Source organism: Phragmites australis, chromosome 14 (genome assembly GCF_958298935.1).
Source record: "Phragmites australis chromosome 14, lpPhrAust1.1, whole genome shotgun sequence".
NCBI lineage: Eukaryota > Viridiplantae > Streptophyta > Magnoliopsida > Poales > Poaceae > Phragmites > Phragmites australis.
Window position 1 is genome coordinate 18,047,994 of NC_084934.1, and position 22,916 is coordinate 18,070,909.

General features: G+C 41.1%; 1 protein-coding gene across 2 annotated transcripts; it reads right to left on the reverse strand.

Annotated features, from left to right (window-relative positions):
- Positions 1 to 10,167: 10,167 nt before the first annotated feature.
- Positions 10,168 to 21,606, reverse strand: LOC133890647 (E3 ubiquitin protein ligase RIN2-like). 2 transcript variants are annotated; one of them, XM_062331115.1, is made up of 12 exons: positions 21,205 to 21,606; positions 18,486 to 18,563; positions 17,368 to 17,454; positions 17,177 to 17,298; positions 15,108 to 15,204; positions 14,545 to 14,650; positions 13,777 to 13,934; positions 13,540 to 13,677; positions 13,385 to 13,452; positions 12,584 to 12,793; positions 10,587 to 10,947; positions 10,168 to 10,478 (listed from the first exon to the last, which is right to left on the reverse strand). In XM_062331115.1, exons 1-12 carry the CDS (start codon positions 21,418 to 21,420, stop codon positions 10,419 to 10,421), a joined length of 1,701 nt encoding a protein of 566 aa, XP_062187099.1. In that variant the 5' UTR covers positions 21,421 to 21,606; the 3' UTR covers positions 10,168 to 10,418. The 2 variants fall into 2 exon arrangements, with proteins under 2 accessions (XP_062187099.1, XP_062187100.1); XM_062331116.1 differs by lacking the exon at positions 18,486 to 18,563.
- Between the last annotated feature and the right edge of the window lie 1,310 nt (positions 21,607 to 22,916).

Sequence of the window (22,916 nt, forward strand, 5' to 3'; positions counted from 1 at the left end):
GGATGCTCCAATCATTGCGGACTTCCTGGCTTCTTCTAGATTAACAGTAGAAGAACTAGCACGACTTACTGTGGGAGCGGATATATCAAAGTCGGATGTTATATGGTCATTTGAGTTGGGCAAACCTTTGGTCAAACCAGATATAGAAAGAAACCTTACAACTCAAATGTGTCGATTACATCAATGGTACTTGGAGCAATCTAGGCAAGGTTTTCAGGCGTTCCCCGTGAGATACAAAGATGAATATTTCCTCAACAGGGATGGCTTCTTCTGGTTGGAATTCTTGCACTTGTATGAACTGTACAAGGAAGATGCCCTTGATGTGGCTATAGTCAGAGCGTGGACTCTGTAAGTGACTTATGCATATAATTCACGTTATATAATCTTGCACCTTGAAATTGCATAACTAACTTCTCTCTTTCATAGAATGGAGATCCAAGCATACGAACAAGACTTAGATAAGAAAGTAGGATTCATCGATCCTGGTCTTGTGAACCAGAAACTTGTAACGAAGAATCCAGACTTCACCGAGGCCTACTTATTGAAGTGTCTGCTTCACCACCAATACAAGAAATTCATACTCTTACCCTACAGCCATGTGTACGTGTTTGTGCGCAAGGGTGTCCTCATTTTATGGGCAACTTGATTCTAGTACTAATTTACTATGGTGACATGTTCTGCAGTTTTCATTGGATCCTCTTTGTCATCCACCCAGACTTGAGCAAGATCATTGTGTTGGACTCACAAAAGAGAGATCAGATGACTTATCAACACCTCATCGACATGCTAAACAGGTTAACTCGATCATTTAATCTTCTCAACAATTGCATCCAAGTTTAATTGGTATTCATATTCACGTACAGGGCGTACACAAGATACCGCAAGAAGAGTGTTATCCACTTTCCATTTAGGAAGGAGTACGCTCCAGTACACAATACATATTCATGTCTTGCATTTCCTACCGAATAAAAAGGGTCAATTCATTCCACTAACGAATCATTTCCTCTTGAAGTGTATGAGGCAGCCACCCGGCAACAATTTCTGCATGTTTTATGTTCTTACTTTCATGCACGCATTCAGCTCGGACGGAGACGTTGTTAGGTTCAATGACCTTGAGGTATGAAATAACATATCGATGCCTTCTTTTCAATTTCTACACATGTTCAAGGACTAATTCTTTCGATTCTTCAAACGCAATGCTCCAAACTATGCACAAGTGTGTTACAACCTGCTGAAATACATGCTCTTCAAGAACAAATGGCCAGGTTCTTATTGGAGCATGTTATCAACCCAGACGGCGAGTTTCATGAACCGATCGTGCCGTCCATGCATGAGAGACCGTCATATGACACCTTACCTTCTAGCAGAGAGTATGCGACAAGGAGAAAGGCTACCAAGGGGCTTGATAACGTATTCTATTTCCGCAATTGACACAATATTAATGAATCACATTACTTGTTCTACGATATGCCACCGGTGTGTTAATGACATGTGGGACCAGGTCACACTTGTCATCCTCACAATGGATATCATATCGTAGAACCAACACTTATTCAGTTGTAAATCGTAGATTTTTCCATTTATTAACGAATGATATGAATTACTATGTATGATGCGAAGTTGGTATCGTCGGACGACTCTTGGACACAATGGCCTTCCAACGGTGATACGAAGAAGGAGCAAGAAGCAGCGTCTCGTAAATGTGCCCAAGAGGAGGAGGATGAGAGGCTAGCCCGTGAGCTGTGTACTGCGGAGGAGCAAGAAGTAGTATCCCGTAAATGCGCCTAGGAGGAGGAGGACGAGAGGGTGGCCCGTCAATGTGCTACAGAGGAGGCTGAAGGCTCAAAACCTAGAGACGTTCAGGCGTCAGACTTCGATGTCTTTGATACGCCGGTGAGCCTTGAGCATAGGTGATGCTGCGGTCGATCAGGCGTTGCCGGATCCTCTGCTCCACCACCATCAGCCCCCCCCCCCCGGCGTCCCCGGACGTACTCACACCATCAATCGTCAATGCGGGGACGCGGTCCTCATCGCGGGAGAGGTAGAGGGATACTGGACTGGCTCAACTCAACTGACTTTTCAGGGGGTGACTTGTAATATTTGTTGTTTCTCGATGCCTAACTTGTAATGTGTATTCATTACTATATATTAATGAATGTGTTTTTATTTTTGATTTACAGTAAATATATGTATCATTGTATGCATGTATTGAGAGAGAGATGGAGAGATTGAGGAGAGAGAGGGGCTACAGAGAGGACAGAGAGGAGGACCACGGAGGGGGGAGAGGGAAACATTGCTGGCTCAAACCTTCGGTTGGCAGTGATTGCAGCAAATCACTACCGGCCGAAGGATACAGCCGGCAATGATGCTAGTGAATCATTGCCGGCCGAATATCACTACCGGCTGAATCCTTCGGCCGGCAATGATAACCCCCTTCACTACCGGTTCACTGAGCTGGCAGTGATAGTCCTTGACTATCACTGCTCGTTGCCCACTGCCGGCTCCAAAACCGGCAGCGAAGGGGGTTTTGGAGCCAGCAGTGAATGGGTTTTCTGTAGTAGTGACACTGGAGCATTCTGTTTAGAGGCATTTGACCTCACTGGATGATTCGGTGCTCAGAGGAGGATACACACCGGAGCATTTCCACCAGAGAAGGTTGCAGCCGTAGAAGATCGAAGGTCAACACGCCGGAAGGTCCGGTGATAAAGAGAAGTGCACCGGACAATGAACAGTGCAAAGACGAAGAAGAAGTAGAAGACCCCGCCGTATAGTCCGGTGATTGATTTGAACACACCGGAGGAAAGCATCGGAGCATTGTTGACAAAGGGGATAATGCAGTGACCTCACCGGAAGGTTCGATGCTCTAAAGATGTGTACACCGAAGCATATTTTCCAGAGAGGGTTGCATTGGCTCGGCTGGCTGAGGATAATGCACCGGATGGTCTGGTGATGATGTGATGTGCACCGGAGAATATACCGGAGCATTTTACACAGAGAATATGTTGGCTCGGATAGCTAAGGTATACTCACCGAAAAGTCCGGTGATGAAGATGGAGTATACACCGGAGTGTCTGGTGTTCACAGAGGCTTGAGTGGGGTTCCAACAACTAGTTTGTGAAAGTGTACTCAGTGGATGGTCCGGTGTTAGTACTATTGTTCTCACCGGATCATCCGGTGTTAACAACTTTTCAGAGCCATCGGGTTAATGGCTAGTGCACGAGATTGAGGCTATAAATACTCCTCCACTCGGTCATTTGAGGGGGCTGGAGTCCAAAGAAGTTCATATACACCTGAGAAGACATTCAAGCCACCAAAGTGCTTAATGTGATTGTCTAACGTAATTTAAGCATAAGATTAGATAGTGATTAGTGCTTATAGGCCTAAAGAGTGTGTTGCTAGGTGATTGCTGCCTAGAAAGTGGATCAAAGAGTGATCAAAGCTTGTACTTCTTGGTATGCCAGCGCCTTAGTCTTGTTACTCGCCAGTAACTTGAGCCGGAGTTGCTCAAACTTGTTGACCCTCCTACTTGGTGTGGAGCGGTGACGAGAAGCAAGTACAGGGATGCGGAGACCCTTGCCTTAGTGGCTCAAGCTCCGAAGTGATCACGGCGGCAAGAAACTGGAAGAGAGGCTAGTGGTGAGACCTTGCCTTGGTGGATTGGTGGCTCATCCGAGTGGAGACCTTGTCTTTGTGACTCGGTGGCTCAAGAGCCGTGACCGGATGTCGACTAGGAGCATATCCTTTATGGAGCTCCAACGTGGACTAGGGGTGGCATTCATGCCATCGATACCACGGAAAAAATCCATGTGTCGAGTTTGCTCTCTCTACCTTATTTACATTTCCGCATTTACTTACTTGCAAATTTACCTTCTTAGATAAGTTGCAAGTGTTTTGATCGATAGAGTATAAATCTAGAGCATATTTAGATAGAAATTGATATAGGTTTATCTTGTGCTCATTTTGGGAGCCAAAATAGCTCTAAGTGTCCTAATTCACCTCCCCTCTTAGGATATCACCGATCTCTTGGTATCAGAGCTAGGGCTCACATCTAGCTCTTCAATTTGTGTTAGAGCTTCACACCTTTCACAAGATTTTGCCAATTCAAGTGGCATTTAAGCCTTAGTCTCATTGTGATCGGTTAGGCTTTACCGTCTAGCGAGTTGTGATGTCCGGGGTTGAGATGGATTCCTATAGTACTCCACTTTTCGATGGCACAAATTTTCAGCGTTGGAAAATTTTAATATCTTGTTATTTACAGGCTAGAGGCTTAGATGTATGGAGAGTCACCGTGGAAGGGATGAGGCAACGCATCACCAACAAGGAGAGGCAATTAGATGCATTGGTAAAAAGTATCCTTTTGTCATCTATATGTGTTGATGCATTTAATCGTATTTATTCTCTTACTGCACATGATATTTGGAATAATCTCATTAAAATACATAAAGGCACAAAGGATGTGCGCAATGAGAAATATCATGTGCATATTACTAAGCTTAATGGCATCAAGCAACTACCCTATGAAATTGCTAATGACATGTACTCACGTTTGAATATTCTTGTCAATGAGATCAATGGGTTAGGTTTAACGCCAATTCAAGATGATCAAGTGGTAAGAAGAATACTTCAAACTCTTCTTCCAAAGTACAAGTTGATCGTCTCTATCATCTACGACAACAATGACATCAAGAAGATGACTTCAAGTCAAGTGCTCGACAAGATCACCGCCCATGAGATGACAATAAACATGGGGGTGGAAGCTTCTTCCTCATCCGACACCAAGAATCTTGCTCTCACAAGCAAGTAAGCTCAATGTCAACACATGAAGGCAAGGATAAGGAAACAAGAGCAAGAGTCAAGCTCAAGTGAAGATGATAAAGAGAGATATGAAGAAGATGAGCAAAGCACCTCAAGCGATGAAGAGATGGATCCCGAAGTCACCAAGCTCATCTCACAAGTTGAGAAGAACATCAAGAAGATCAATACCAAGATTGATCACCAAATCTGCATCAAGGACTTAGTTAAAACAATTGATCATATCAAGAAGGAGAAGAAAAAGACCAAGAACAAGAGGGAGACAAGGGGAAGAGCAAAGGTATTTGTAAGCATAGGAAGATGGGTGGGCGACGATGAAGAATCAAGCTCAAGTGATGAAAGCTTAACCATCCTCCCATCCAAGAAAAGCTCTTCCTCAAGGTCATCATCACGCAAATCGTTTTGCAAGCCATTTCACAAGTGTCTTATGACCAAAAGTATGGATAGTGATGTAAGTGATGATGAATCCGATGAGGATTCTCCTTCCTATGATGAACTCCTTCATTTAATTGATAAGCAATAAAGGGCCCTTAAAAAACAATCTAAAGAGATTAAGAAATTCAATGCACTTAATGACATTTATGCTACCTTTGTTTCTAATTATGAATAGTTATTGTGCAAATTCAATATACTAAACAAGGAGTATGAAGAGTTTAAGGCTAAATTTGAGTGCATTGAATCTCAAACTAAGGTCCCTTTGAAGCAATCTACCTCTCTTTTTAATTACAATCCTAAGGTAGATGCTTCCACTTCTTGTGATGATTTATATGTTTTATCTAGCTTACCCTTTTGCAATGAGATTTGTGTTGAGAATGTTGTTTTAGAACAATCTAATGAACTCATTGCACTAGAGAATGATGAGCTCAAGCAAGAAGTGGAGAAGCTCAAGGAGGACTTGACAAGATTGAAGAGTAAAGGATATGTCCAACCTCCTCAAGATAACCGTGCTTTCATGGTGAAGAATATTGCAGATGGGTCAACTGTGACATGCTTCAAATACAATCAAGAAGGCCACAAGTCCTTCCAATGCAAGCAAATGAAAAAGGAGACCAAGGAAAAGAATAGGATGGCGAACCTCTCCAACAAGACCTCCAACCTCTACACCAAGTCCAACTACAAGAACAAGATAAAGAGCAACCACTACAAGCTCAAGAAGAAGAAAAATGGCAAAATGGTTGCACACATGGTTGGGAAGAAGGATCAGGGTTGGAACCAACCCATTTGGGTGCCAAGAAAGTCATCACCAACATAAAGGAGCCCCAATCGGTTTGGGTTCCAAAAAAGACTTGAAGCCCAAGACGGCTATGAAGATTTGGAGGATTTTTTACAAGGTGAAGTGAAGATTCAAGCAAAGAAGCCAAGTGTACAAGGCTGCTATGGAGATTTGGAGGCTTGGCTTACAAAATGAAGTGAAGATTCAAGCAAATAATCTAAATGTACAAGATGGGTGCATTGATGAAGATCATAATCATCACATACCTAAATCCCCATCCAAATGTATTTAAGATAAATGAGCTACATGCAAAAACCTCTAAATTATTCTCACTTACCTCATCTAGGATTTGCATGTGCTTATTTCAATTTATTCCAGTGCCTAGTGTAGGTTTTTCATACGGTAGGTTGCTTGTGTTTATCTCTAACCTATGAGCAACCTACATGGTTTATTAGTTGTAGGTCCCTTACATGGCACTAGTTTTTCATTTGGTACCTTTTATGTGTTATGATCCAATTTATAGGATAAATTCTCATTGTTATCCATAACAAGTAAATATATCTCAAGTATTCAACACCTGTATGCACATATTTAGGGGGAGTATATCCTATAGGTTGTGATTTTGAGACTAACATGTGTTGCTAGTGACATCTTTTGTAGTCTCATAGAGCAATCAACATGTCCCTGGAGGTATGCAATTTTTAAACGCTTCAATTGTATCATTGTCAAATCTTTTGTTCATTTAAGCAACCTCCATACATAATATAGCTTTAACTTCCTATCTTGACATATTATTTAGTTGTGCATATGTTTTATTCTCATCATATGTAGGCACACATATAGGGGGAGTTTAGACTATATTATGTGAGTTTCTTAAATTGTGATCCATGTGCTTTCATAGCTTACAATTGGTATCATTCATTTGTAGTGATATCCATCCAATGGTATACTTTTCAATTAGATCATGATTTGTGAAGCTCTCCCGTGTGCTCTAATGTTTTTCTCTTTGAGTTCAACATGTGCATATAGTCCTTTTTGGGGATCATTGATAAAGGGGGAGAATTTGGACGACCAAAGCAAGAAGCAAGTAACAAGGTAAGGGAGATTGTATCAACAAGCAAGATGGTCTAGGAATGCTGAAGTTGATAAAGGGAGAGAAGAAGAAGATGCTAGAAGCATCATAAGGTGCTTAGATCGATAAAAGAGAAGTTCTTGCATAGGTCAATCAAGGGAGATAGTGGCAATGGAGAAAGGGGGAGCCACAACAAAGGGGGACTAATTGGTAGGAACATGTATCCAAGCAATGTGGTAAGACTTTGTGCTCATTTATGATCTTTATATTCGGAATCATTTTCTATTTGCCACCTGCTTTGGTTGTGTTGTCATCAATCACCAAAAAAGAGGAGATTGTAACGAAAATAGCCCTATTTTTTATGATTAATGGCAACATAGTCAATATGACTAACATGTCTATCAAAAATATATGTTAGTAGGTCTCATGGATGCAATACATGAAGAAACCACCGAAACTGGGAAAAAGTTTGGTTGAATTGGAGAAGTCTCAGGAAAAATAACTTCACCGAATGGTCCGGTGATCACATGATTGAACACACCGGAGCATTGTGTCCAGAGGCATTTGACCTCATCGGATGGTCCGGTGCTCAGAGGAGGATACACACCGGAGCATTTCCACTAGAGAAGGTTGCAGCTATTGAAGATCAAAGGTCAACACGTCGGAAAGTCCGGTGATGAAGAGAAGTGCACCAAACAATACACCGGATAATGAATAGTGCAAAGACGAAGAAGAAGCAGAAGACCCCGCTGTATAGTCCGATGATTGATTTGAACACACCGGAGGAAAGTACCGGAGCATTGTTGACAAATGGGAGAATGTAGTGACATCATTGGAAGGTTTGGTGCTCTGAAGATGTGTACACCGGAGCATATTTTCTAGAGAGGGTTGTATTGGCTCGGCTGGCAGAGGATAACGCACCAGATGGTCCGGTGATGAAGTGATGTGCACCGGAGAATACACCAAAGCATTTTACATAGAGAAGATATTGGTTCGGATGGCTAAGGTATACTCACCGGAAAGTCCGGTGATGAAGATGGAGTATATACCGGAGTGTCCAGTGTTCATAGAGGCTTGAGTGGGATTCCAACGGCTAGTTTGTGAGAGTATACTCACCGGATGATCCGGTGTTAGTACTATTGTTCTTACCGAATCATCCGGTGTTAACAACTTTTCAGAGTTGTTGGGTTAACGGCTAGTGCGCGAGTTTGAGGCTATAAATACCCCTCCACTCAGTTATTTGAGAGAGCTGGAGTCTAGAGAAGTTCATATACACCTGAGAAGACATCCAAGCCACCAAAATGCTTAATGTGATCATCCAAGGTAATTTAAGTACAAGATTAGAGAGTGATTAGTGCTTATAGGCCTAGAGTGTGTGTTGCTAGGTGATTGCTACCTAGAGAGTGGATCAATGAGTGATCCAAGCTTGTACCTCTTGGTACGCCGGTGCCTTAAAGTCTTGGTGACTCATCGGCAACTTGAGCCGGAGTTGCTCGAGCTTATTGACCCTCCGACTTGGTGTGGAGCGGCGATGAGAAGTGTGTATGGGGACGCGAAGATTCTTGCCTTAGTGACTCAAGCTCTGAAATGATCATGGTGATAAGGAACCAGAAGAGAGGCTAGTGGTAAGACTTTGTCTTGGTGGTTTGGTGGCTCATCCGGGTGTAGGCCTTGTCTTTGTGACTCAGTGGCTCAAGAGCCGTGACCGGGTGCCGACCAGGAGCATATCCTTTGTGGAGCTCTAACATGGACTAAGGGTGGCATTCATACCATCAATACCACGAAAAAATCCTTATGTCGAGTTTGCTCTCTCTACCTTATTTATATTTTCGCATTTACATACTTGTAAATTTACCTTGTTAGATAGGTTGCAAGAGCTTTGATCGGTAGAGTAGATACACTAGATGAACGCAGAGCATATTTAGATAGAAATTGATATAGATTTATCTTGTGCTCATGTTGGGAGCTAAAATAGCTCTAAGTGTCCTAATTCACCCCCTCCCCCCCCCCCCCTCTTAGGATGTCGCCGATCCCTACATATGGCTAGAACTTGATTGAGATCCCGACCATAGAGAGAGAGGATGGGAAAAGCTAAGGTGGAGAGAGAGAGTGAAAATATCGACATGCGCACTCGAGCCTAAGCGGACACAAGCGGGAGCCTAAATCCACTTGAAGTAAAATTTTAGGTCCAACAACGTATCACTGTCGATTCATACTACAACCGGTACTGATGTGTCGGTATCAGTGCTCATTTGTAATACAAACCAGCACTAATGCTGACTATCAGTACTGGTTCTTAACGGTACTATCATGGGTCAATCGCGAGAGGTTAAGAATCGGCAAATAGTACATTTTCACTACCAATTTTTTATAATCAGCAGTGATAAACCTCTATCATCTTTCTGTATGTTGACTACTCCCTTCATTTCACCACATTTGTCAATAGTCGCCGCGAGCATTAGATCAAGCAGGCATTAAGTCTAACAAAGTCATGAGAAATGATTGTACTTGCTCCTGTTTTGTTATCTCGAATCTTGATGCTAGGACAAGCATCGCCTCTCACACTTGAAAATGTTTGAATTGTATCATGCCCAGTTTCAATCTGGGAGGTACGACGAACAGGAAACAAACATGCATCCATATATAGAAAACAACAGTACACCTACCCCGCCTCTTCATACAGCGATCTAATTAATGCTCAATGCAGATATAAGCTAGACTATGCAATTCATAGACCTACGGAACATAAGGCGAGAATAGGACCGATATTCTGAAATGACAACTCTATGCAATTCATATACCAATGGAGCATAAGGCGAGAATAGCACCGATATACAGAAATGCCAATATTTCAGTGGCAGAATGAAAAAATAAAAGGTTCCTTCCTGCCCATCAGATAGCTGCTGGTTACGCTTCCTGCCCAAAGAAAATGCTGGAAGAAACAGATACTGCTGGACGTGAGGCCTGTATGCAGGATTATCGGTACTATTTTCTCATCATTAAGAGACAGGTACATGCTACAACATAGCCTTTTTGTCACAAGTTAGGGTAAGGGTAAGCTACCCAAGGGTACATGCTACCTCAAAGCAATTTTATTTGGATGATATCATTCTACATACACTAACCTACAGCATATTGAGCACAATATTATACAACTATAGTTGCTATACAAACCAGTGGGAACAAAATGAACAAAAAAGCGCTTATTACAGGAACCAAGAGTGTTTTTACACCCAGGCTCGTCTTCAGCTATACAGCCCTTTCATATAAGCTTATGGCCAGTATACATCATAGTTATATGTTGTATCGCTGACTTATCTACTATTGCGTCAGCAGGAGATTATTCACAGTAGCATTTATGTTGTTCGTCCTCATCAAATCCTACAGAGAGAAATGAGAATGAACAAGGAAAGGCATCAGTGGCTTAGTGCATGTCAAAATCACAAGAATAGCAACAACCAGAGTTCTGATAAACAGACATGCATGTACCTCTATAATTAGCTCATCAGGGACATGAGGTAAAACTTCGCGTACTCTATCTACCATGGTGAGTACCTCCAAAATACTTCCATTACTAGCACCTGCAGTGCCTCGGTGCCGCAATCCAGCAGCTGAGGCACCATCAGACATGGACGAAGATGATGGAACAAGCGGGGACCCTGCAATTGGCTCAGGCCATAGGTTCCAGGTGGCATCAGCATGCCCGTAATTGTTAGTCACAGAAGCCAACTGCCTCATCATTATCTGAACACCAGTAAGACCTACTGATCTCACTGCAGTGGAGGAACTGGGATTGTCCATCCCAGGACCTGACCATGGTGGAACCCAGCTGGCATCAAGACCAGCACCTCTGCATCACCAGAAAGGAACAGAGATTAAGGAATCAAAGGTTGAAATCTAAGTAGATTATATCATAGAATGATCAAAAGACTGCACTTCTACTATCACTGATGCAAAATCAACCATATCTTCTGATACTTTTTAGTGAACATGTTAACTAGAGATTCATTTATTGTTGTTTGGACATATTGCTAGATTTCATTTGTAACATCAGCAATCATTCCAATCCAACATGACCCAACCAATATTGGTCATTGCATCACATTGTTTGGTCAAAGATTCAACGAAACAAAGAAAAAAGACGGATCTCAAGATCAGCTGCATGTTGATCTGACCATATCTTGATTTCCTTAGTTTAACACTGAACTAGAAAAAAAGTTTAGCTAGTTTCAACTAGGGTTCACATTCCCTTTTTCATATAACATATAGTGCCCTGGCTGGTTCTGATTCCTAACCATTTTGCTTACCTTTTAAATCAAATTTTGAAATTTGAAACATGAAGCTGGCAGGCTCTGATTACAAAACAAGAAACCATTGGTGACCAGATGAGAAAAGAAAGCAGGATATAGGGTGATACTTGTTGAGTTGTTCCCCTATCCATGCAATCATCACTCTGCTATGGCATGTGCACAACGACACATTTATTATTTACTGTAGCGTGTTTAAAGTATAGGGTTAGCTGTTGAGCACTCAGCACTAGAACATCCTCGTTCCTTAGGTTTCCCTTTAATTTCAATATTTTAAACGTAAGTTCACATGTATTAGAGTCTTCCTCATTCCCGCACCTTCAAAGCTGCGGCCCTCCATGACCTTCTGTCATGGTATTGCAATCGTGAACTAAGGTCGTCCAATTACAGAACATCACAGTATGTAGCATAATGGGCAAGCCATCAGAATGGCAAAAACATAAACAATTGGCGCTAAGCCACTGACAGGAAAGAGTCAAATAGGTGCAATGCAGGACATTACAAACTTCCCAACAACACCGTTGGTATAAATGCGCATGCACCTAGCTCATAGTATCCAGTAAGGCAATCTCTCTCAGGCTAATTTTAGTTTAAAAAATACCATATCAGAGATGGCTCAAAAACTTTTTAATATTGTAAATTGCAGTGTGCTCAGGTGAAGTAACTGCAGCTGTTAAGGTAACTAGCTACCGTTCACATCATTATCAAGGTGCATACAGTAAGCATATAGGGTGAGTTTGGTTCCCGGATAAGATTTTGTAGAGTTGTATCGTATAAACAGGCTGAGCAGAGTTATATTTGTTAAAAAGAAGAGTGTTCGATTGGTTGTATCTGTCTGGACAGGCTGAGATGAGTTTCTGTTTTGTTGATTAAATCTGAAACCGCATGAACGGATGCAAGAGTTGAGATTGTGATTGGTTACTCGCATTAAGATTATTTTATGGCACTAACGAGTGGGCCCACCTGTATGAGTGGATGAAGAGTCTACATCCACTGGGCCAGATTGCAGAGTGAAGCTTGAATCAAGCTTCACTCTCGGACCAAAATGAGGTCGTATATTTGCATCCGCTGGACCAGGTTAAAACAGTGGATACGGGCAACCAAACACACCCATAAAAATAACATAATAGAGCGATCCAAAAATTAAGATGATGGAGCATCCAAGTTATCGATACATACCTCCAAACAGCATCTGAAGGGTTCTGCTGATCAACAGGATGTTCATTACCAGGAACCCTCTGCTGATTCAATCCCATATTAAGCTGTTCCGCAATTCGCTGAACATTAGCTACCTCCACAGTTGTAGACCTCATATGTCCTTCAGATGGCAGAAAGAGTGGTCTTCGACAAGTTGGACAGGAGTAACCTTCCATTAGTCCTTGATCCAACCTACACATTGCAAAGTATAGTAAGGAAAAAATCAAAAGGAGGATGCGATTCCAGTAGATACCACACACATTTGATGCTACGACATATAGAACTCTTAAGCCAATGTCCCTTTGTAGGGAAATCCACCAACATTACTCCTTTCTCCCAGTTCTTATACGTGCAAAGTCCAAACTCAGTTTGACAAAGATAATCCAACTTGTTCTCAAGTACACCCAGCTCAGAAATATAAGTGCTCATTTAAATTATGCCCCAGCAAACACCCGTTAAATGTTGGGTAGAATAGGCTCAGCAATGTTTTGGCCATACAATTCATGCCCCTAGTTTTGCCAATATTTAAATTATGCCCCTAGTATGCCAACCAAACAAACCCTAAAAAATTTTCCTTCTTCACAGATCCCATTGTAGCAAGCTTAAATTCGCACAGCCGAATCAGGGAAGTCTAAGTTATTCACAGCTTCTGCGGTACTTTCTCATGCAAACAGTAGAAGCACCATTTCAGGATAATGTAGAATAACGAGCCGAAAGGTTTCCTTTACAAGAACATGTGCTATAAACTGTAATAAAGGATATCAAGTGGCAATTGGGACATACCAAGATCTCAAGCAAGCTAGATGAAATAGATGGTTGCAGGACAACTTTTTAGCTCGAGCCATTGGTCCCTACAAGTCGCAGGAGTAATTAAGAATTCAGATACACAAGCGCAATCAAAAACCACAGAGATTACATATATCTAGGAAATTAGCTACCCTGCAGATGGCACACTCATCATCATACGCGCAAATTTCATCATATGTAGCATCTGGAAGTGATCCATCAAGTGAACTAAGTGCCTTTCGTAACTTGATGTAAGTCTTAATCCGCTTCAAAAATGAAACTATAATAGCCTGTTTTAAAATAATAAAATCAGTACATTACATTAAGTGTTTTTCATGTAAACCTCACATCAAAATCAGCAATTGTTAACAAGTGCATGTCTCACTTACACGCAAGTTCAATAAGAGAATTGCATCAACCAGATGAAACGCCATACCACGGAGCCAAAAGATCATTGAGTAATGACCAAGTGACATCAACAAGCTTATCAAGTCAATGGAAAAACTGAAATTCCTAATAAGCTCGCCTCTCCATTCAGAAAAAGATCCTGCAGTTATGATACACCATTAGGTCCTGGCAAAGTAGGAAGACTTTAACAAGGGCATGTACGAGGACTCAATTGTAGCCCTGCTCAACTTGAACTGAAACAATGTTCCAAAGACAATGGAGTACAGCTCCTTCGGAAATGGTAAGTTCTTTGGCGCAAGAAGGGAACCGAGTCACCAAGAGTGTGGGGAGAGGATAAAACCAAAAAAATGAAACCGCTGTTTCTTTACTCCCTCTAGTCACGAAAATAACGTGTTGGCACTGGCACGGTCTCCAGAGAGTAACTCTGAAAACACAATTTGCATTGCCATATATATTTATTAAATCTAGTAAATTCAAATAATATGAAACTACCTTTTAGACAAATGTACTCATATCATTTTCAGAGCAAACCAAAATTTCAGAAAGATGTTGGTTGAAGTTTAAACAGTTTGACTGCATGCATCACCTTTCCCTAGAGGTAGAATTTATATTCCTCTCTAGATTACTACATTCAGCAACTAATCAACCACAAGAATTGCACATCATATCTTGTGTGCACCATATTTGTCAACTAACTGTAGCAACGGGGTCATCAGTTAATCATATATGAAGAAATAGTAGCTTATCACCTGCTGCTTGCTTATACGATTTTTGGAAATCAAGGAAGTCTGCACCACCGTCCATAAGATGTCGCTGCCAAGTGTCAAACAGCTGAAACCCATGCACCATGATAGACTGTCCAAAAAAACCTACGTGAGATAAGGCATGAAGAAATTCACAAGTACCAACTACATGCAGATATACGTTCATGACAGTTTTTAAATTGGCAGTTTATATTATTTAAAAGGATTACTTTGGTGGTCGTGGTAGGTTCTACCACCTTAATGCATATGCATGTGCTCCTCTGTGGAGGATGTGATTATCTGCACAGAGTTATATTCATGAGGCTTAAGATATTAGTCTGTGTGGCTTGGTGAACGGTTGGAAGTTTTACATGTAATTTCTAGGTTTAAAGATAATTATTTGTGAATGTAAATAGGTCGGCGATAGAGTTTATGGTTATTACAGTTGTTTATTTGAAATCCATAGCAACGCACAGGCACTCAGCTAGTACTAACAAAAATCAAGCTTCCAGGCTAAATGATCAAAGAGGAGTTGAGGAGGGCTAGTTCCGTGGGCCCTGTTGAATTACCTGTAGCGTCTCAAAGGCAATACTAAGTGGCTCAAAGAACAGGAGCAAAAATAATTTGGAATTACAGGAGCTGCAGAACCCTACACAGAGTCTCAACCTGGAGAGAGAAGTTAGATAAATAAAGTATGTGTGAGTCCATTGAACGAAAAAGAAACATCATACTCAAATAAATTGGCCTAAAGCTTGTAAATATACCAAATACTAGAATTGTCCATCGGATAACTACATTATACAAGAAATATAAGAACAAAGATAAGAAGTAAAAGGATTCTGTTTTAATGCAGGATTATGCTAGTTGCGAACTGTGGACGGGTGAGTAAACATATATAACTTTGGTTGAAAAACTCAACTGCATGCATGATTGAATCCGATGCGCAAGGATTACCTTGTGCATATCAAACAATATCCGACGTACTATATGCAGGTTATAGACGATATAGGTGTCTTACTTGACTGCTGTTTTTTAAGCTCATATGAGCTCTACATGATGTGTACTACCCACAACAGTCCTATTCATTGTATACTGGACAAATCCCATGACTCACTAACAGGCCGGTTTCCCAATGGATTCCAGTAAGGTGTCTTTCTTATATTTTCCCTATATGTGTTCTCCAGTTTTCCTGTTTCACTCAGCCTTCAAACTATGTTAATTTTTGAATTCATTTGAAATAGCCTATAAAATCACCGAAAGTTAAAACTTCCCATTATTATGAATATGAATCCGGTACCCTAGGGATTTTGTGTTCCTGATGGTAACCAGCAGGTTACCCTGGGATTTGGGACCCAGCTATTTGCAGTAAGCCAGTAACATCAATATTCACGAATTTCAATCTAACATAGGAAGTAATATTTAACAATGATTTTACATCCTGTATATTTGACAGGTTATGCATATATGAAAACATATTCAAATGCACTCGACATCCATTGAAACAACGATAATGTTATGGAAAGAGCCAAGTTAGTTTAGGCAAGTTATCTAGTTGTTATGGGCAGGAGATAAGTTGGATTTGATTCGGAGATAGAGTTTGACTAGTTTCCAATTCAGCTAGAGATAAATTAGGTAAGTTAGGATTTGGATTGTAATTTCCCCTCTTTATATAAAGGGTAGCCATGCATCATTGGAAGCAAGCAAGAAGAATTCAACAAAGGGCTTTTGCCCATATGGTTAGATCAGAGCCTCTTCTCGGCAGGAAAAGCCCGGCGATAAAAGGGAGATCTGCCCTTGGCATCGATCAGAGCCTCAAGTCTACATGAGAAGACCAGGATTAGAGGGCGATCTGCTATGTCCTACCACTTGTATCCAATGTTTCTTCTTGTTACCACAATATTTGGTATCGCGATACATCGATCCTGCTGCTCCACGCCGTTGCAACTCCACCAGCCTCTGCTCAACGCCGCTGCCGCTCAACTATCCCCTGCTCCACGCCACTATCGCTCCACCAGCTCCTGCACCACGCCGTCACCAAGCTCCTGCCATGAAACCGCTGCCTGCCACCCTCCCTGCCGCCGCTCATCAACATGAGGTCTTCACCAAGGACGACGGCCTTGGACACCACCACAGCTCGAGGACGAGTTGTCTTCGGCAAGCGGTGTAATGTTACGGAAAGAGTCAAGTTAGTTTACGCAAGTTATCTAGTTGTTATGGGCAGGAGAAAAGTTGGATTTGATTAGGAGATAGAGTTTGATTAGTTTCCAATTCAGCTAGAAATAAATTAGGTAAGTTGGGATTTGGATTGTAATTTCCTCTCTCTATATAAAGGGGCAGCCACGCATCATTGGAAGCAGCAAGAAGAATTCAGCAAAGAACTTTTATCCATATGGTTAGATCAGAGCCTCTTCTTGGCGAGAGAAGCCCGACGATAAGAGGGTGATCTGCCCTTAGCATCGATCAAAGCCTCGAGTCTATAGGAGAAGGCCGGGATTAGAGGGCCATATGCCCTATCCTACCACTTGTATCCAATGCTTCTTCTTGTTACCATAATAGATAAGCAAAGGGGGGAAAGGTGTTCATGGAAAACACTTCTATGTAATAAATGGCCAAATGCATATTAACCAGGGAATATTACCATAGTAGATCAGCCAATAAAACCAGCAGCAATGCAGAGTACACACGAAAATATTTTGATGGAGTTGCTGAGGGAGAAGCATTGAGCTGCTCAAGACGTTCTCTGGCCAATGATTGAAACATCTGGGTGTGGCATGCATTTCAGTTAATGTGCTGGGTAGAATTTCAACAAGCACAAGTTGCACACAGTACCTTCAGTGAACAAAGGAAGACCAACCAAGTTGACCATAGGATTATTTGTTGAGAACTAGGAGGCACAACCAGTGGGAGAAAAGTTCCCTGTAAGGCAATGTAGATTCATTGCATCATAAAAGATGTCCTTGTCATTTAGTCCAATTGCAGACCACAAGCACATAAATAAATGAATAAACGCAATCATAATTTATTTATTAATAAAAGGATGACAACAAAGCTCACAAAAGATATCTTAAGGGTCACTGACTCACTGTAGCTTCGAATTAGGAGTTGGGCAAAATATTTTGTACAGCATTTTAAGAACAGCTGTTAAGACTTAAGATCAATCAGTGACCCCATTAATTGTAGGCAAAGACATCACATGTACAATATTAGGAAGGCATTTAGCACTCTCAAACTATCAGTTGATCATTCTCTGATTAATCAGCATGCTAGCCCATTTAGTCCTCAAAAAAGCTTGTTTTTTTACTCTTTTGTTACAACTCATTGGATGATAGCATGAATTATGAACAAACAGTATTAATGCAATGTGTAAACAAGCCATGTTATAAACATGAACCTTGCAATGTTGGAAGTACAAAATTTTAATTAAATTATAAGTGGCATTTCCAATGGCACTATGGGCTAAACAAATACTTAAAACACGCACAGTGGTGATAACATCAGCAAGAATCTTGACTCTTGATAAGTAATTATTTTTAACAAATTATAAATTAGATAAGGTTTTGTTATACTGCAGGTATGCATACACTATTAGGAACACACAAATGTATTGCTGCATTTTATTTCGGTTGAGAGTCATAAACAAGTGTATTGTGGCATTTTTTTCATCACGAAATTAGAAGTCCTCCTGCTGCTTGAATCTCAATAGGGCATTAGATGAAAGTGTCATCTTTTCAAGCATACTAACATGGTTGTAGGAAGTGATTTCAGCATAGTATATTATATAAATGGCATGTTAAAACTTTTGTACAGATGACCACAAGCTTTTAATTAGGACAAGTTTGCTAGCAGGAAGATAACTGGAAGAAGTCAAAACATTCAACCAATCCAATGCAAGAAGTTTTCTTACGATGCCCAGCAGAAGGGCATAAATTTACAGAGAGAGAAACTACCTTGTAAATTACATAGTTAATGATGTGCTCCAACACTTTTCTGGTCTCTAACGAAGTTAGCTGAACAAAAAATATAGTCTGCGCAGAAGAAAAAACAACATTAACACTTATGCATTGTCAAAAATGAGGACGCTAAAATATGTTCGATATATAGCTAAGTTGCAGCATCCACATGAAATCTCTACAGAGGTTTCTGCATTACTGAAATAAATAATAGAAGGGAAAATGCAAAAAAAAAAAACCCAAAAGTCACTTGGATTTTGACTCCCACCCCCCAAAAAAAGTTGTTTTGTTGCAAACCCCCCCCCCCCCCAAATGTTTGGTTTTGTTGCAAAAACACCCCCAAAAATTCAAAAAAATTAAAAAAATCACAAAAAATTCTAAAAAAACTAGAGACAATTCTAAGACCTTTTGTGAAATTTGTTTTCAAAAATAATATCCTTTGCATCATATTTCATGGAGAGAAAGTTTGAAAAAAAAAAGAAAAACGTGCAGCTCATTTATTAATTCAAGTTAAATGCATAGTTAATTATTTACTAATCCAAAAATCATGAAACCAATTTTTTTAGTCTTCTTACATGATCCTCTATCTTCTAAAAATACATGAAATCTTGAAATAGTTATTGTAACATGCAGGATTGAGTAAATGTGTTGCAGATAGATTAATTCATAACTAATCCATAACACCCCCAAAATTAGTGAAACCACTTTTATTAGTTTATTTAAACAATTATTTGAGTAGAAAAAATAATGGTAGACACGAAAAAGTTAAAATAACATGAGTTAATAAATGAGCTGCACATTTTTCTTTTTTTTTCAAACTTCCTCTGATGCAAAGGATATTATTTTTGAAAAAAAAAATTCACAGAAGGTCTTAGAATTGTCTCTAGTTTTTTTTTTTGAATTTTTTGTGATTTTTTTTATTTTTATTTTTTTGAATTTTTGGGGGGTTTTTTGCAACAGTCAAATTTTTGGGGGGTTTTTTGCAACAAAACAACTTTTGGGGGGGAAAGTCAAAATCCAAGTGAGTTTTTTTTGGGGGGGGAGGGGGTTGCATTTTTTCCCTAATAGAAAGATGTCCAAATGCTCAGTTCTTGCGTTGAAGTCTGCTTAATATCAAATAAGCTTATATCACGAAAGGCCTAAAGGGCTTGTTTCGATAAGCCATTCTATGAACACCAGATTTACTAAACTGATTTTACCCAGATTTTGTGAAAACGTTGTTTGGAACTTTAACTAACTACTAACTTAAGGATAACTAAAACTCGTCTTCCGTAAACCCAGAATTTCAGGTTTTAACAAAAAAAAAATGAGTTTATGTGGTTTTTCCCCAAAACAGTTTCCATAACCACGATCCTCAACCCGATCAACCTGAATTTCTGGTGACTATGATACAGATGCTCCATTTTTTGCTTTTAATATTCCTGCTTTTCTGAAACAGTGGCTGGATTTGTGGTTTTGTGCTGATATGTAGCATAGCTTTCTTTGTTTAGTAATTCATATGAGACTGTATAATCGGCTTCTTCTCTAGTATGGTGGACCAGAAGTTTAACCTTCTTTATGAAATGGGAATTAAAAAAATAAGCAGTTTGTGTTGTACATCATACAGCATACATGGCAAAAGAGCTTCTCAACATAGAAAATGCTTTTATTGAACTAGAATAGGAATAGAAATTATCCCTCTTGAAGACATTGCCATATTAAGCCAGCCAATGCTAAAGTTGCAAAGTTTAACAAGATCACCCCATAGAAGTGAAGAGAAAATTCCAGCGTGCGAACTATAAGGCCTACAATAACCTTTCTTTTAAGCAGGATGCCTACCAAAGCCGGTATTTAGATGTCTTTCATAGAAATTCTTACATGAAAACTCAAAAGACCTGGCAAATGAATATCGGTGAATCACAGGTCTTAACTTAGTTCTTGCTCTCTCAGAGCCACTGAGCAATATATTGCACCTACAGAGAGGGAAGTACAAAAGCATCCTCTGAAAAAACTAACAAGAATGGCAGCTATGATTCATGGTATCCATCCTTCTTGACATTCCAGTCCACTACGGCACACCATTTGATATTGAAGTACTACCTTAACCCCAACATTTGTTCCCACAATTAGTACCCTCCCAACTCATAACAGTATAGAACCATTTTATGGTTATCACCCCAGCAATCAAAACATGAAACTATCCAAGAGGAATTCTCATCCAGACGAATGATAATGTGCATCATGTAATAGTGACAAGCATTCGTATGAAAATTACATTCTAGACCTTTTCCCCTTTACAATTGCAGAACTACATAAGCCAAGGACTTGCAGCTAAACGTGCAAACAGGCACCAACACTCGCACTCCTACAAGAACATACATTTAGCTTATTCCGGCATTGCCGCCCAAACAGGAAATCCAGAGTTCACAAATTCAATCAACACGTTCCTCTTTTAAAATACTTCCATTTCAGGGCCAACTCCCAACTCTCCACTTATGTAAGTTAAACAATGAGGACACGAGAAGCAGACAACCGACACGGGCTTTCTCTAATCAAAATTCACACATCAAAATAGCAGATTACGGCCCACCGCAACAGCAACGAATAGCACGCAGCAAGCAAATGCAATTAGCCCCCCAAAACCGTAACCCACCCCCGTGAGCTTGATCAGTCGCCTAAACCGCAATAGTGCAACCCAATACCTCACAAAACGGAGAGGATAAACCGAGGCAGTCACCTTCAGCGCGAGCACGACGAGGAGGGCCACGTGCGCCGCCAGATTCGCCAGAAGCGCGACGGTCACCCGCGACCGCAGCACGGCCCCGAGCCAGTCCCCGCCATCCCCGCCCTCGAGGACCTCATCATTGAGGAGCGACGCCGCCCACCACTGCAGCACGGCGGCGCTTGCCGCCGTGGACGCGGCCGCGACGTAGAGGCAGTTCACCGCAGCCATGCGCGTCGCATCGGCGTCCGGCGCCGGACGCGTGCACCGGACCCTAACCCTAGCGCGTCCCGATCCGGCGCGGGGGAGAAGGGAACCGGGGGCTTTGCTTGAGGCGCGCGCCTCGCGGTCCCCCGGCTTTATTCGCGTGGGAAAGTTAAGGGGAGGCGATGGCGAGAGGCCGCGACGAAGCAGGAGGACCGGGGGGGGGGGGGGGTTGGGCAAAGATTATTGCGTTAGCAGAGCAGGGCTGGGATATTTTAGACCAGATTAATTAATTGGGAAAATATTCGATACAAACAAGCAAATTGGTGTGAATGATGTTCGTTTTGGCTTCTGTTTTGGACGCTCAGTGCGTTGCAACGATAAAAAATAATATGCAACATTGAAAGTTAATATTTGTAATATAAAAAAATAGCCCGCTGATGTTAGAAGAAAATTCGCACCGTAGTATCACTCTATGTTGCATGTAATATTTTTAGGTGAAATCCCATAAGATTACTTGACCTTGAGCTCTTACAGTAGATCTTAAATGAGATCGACTCCTTAACTAATCCTACTAAAAAATAGCATGGAAAAGATCCTAATCTATAAAATCAAGTTTTCCACCCCTAAATACAACACCAGCCACACTAAGCAAACTGTAAATCCAAAAGTTACTATTGCAACATTTCAAAACACATATTACAACGTCCCAAAACACCTAATGCAATATCAGTCCAACCAAATCACATATAGCAACATCTCCAATTATCTATTGCAATATCCTTAATCACATGTTGCAACATCCGAAATCATCAGTTACATCATCTCAAATCACATCCTCGCAAAAAAAAAATCTCAAATCACATTTGCAACATGAAAAACACTAATCATAACATCTTAAATAGGTTGATGCAACATCGAAAAATACAACATCCCAAAATCACATGTTGCAGCTTTTACCATCCATTTCCTCTTCAGCCAATGAACTCTACTTATAGTAGTGACAGATCTGTTGTGCTCCAACCGATGAGCTTGGACCTTTGGTCACTGCGAAGTTAAATAGAGGGAGCTCCGACATCTTCACGCAACAGGGAGCATCACCCCGCGAGCACCGCCTTGTTAGAGGTCTGGATCTCGCAAAATCCGGTGAGCTCTGGTCCTTGTGACATCATATCGAGGGAGCTCCGGCCTCTCCATAGATGAGACCATCACCCTCATGAGCTTCCTACTGCTCCGTAGCCTTCCTTGAGGCCCTGCAGTGGGAAAGAGGGGGCAAAGGAGACTAAGCAAGTCGAGCTCAGCTGGTGTACTAGGGAAGAGATAAATAAATGGGGATTGGTAGGCGAGCGAGTGCACATGACGAGAAAAGGCCAAAGGGTACAAAAGATAGAACTCGCAGGAACCAAAAAGACGTGAACGGGTGGACGTGTGGGCAAGCGTTCGATATTTTTAGTAGCCTCGGATGTCTTGAATCTATCATTATCGTTCTGTTTTAGCTGTTTCAGAAGAGCTATTTTTTTTGC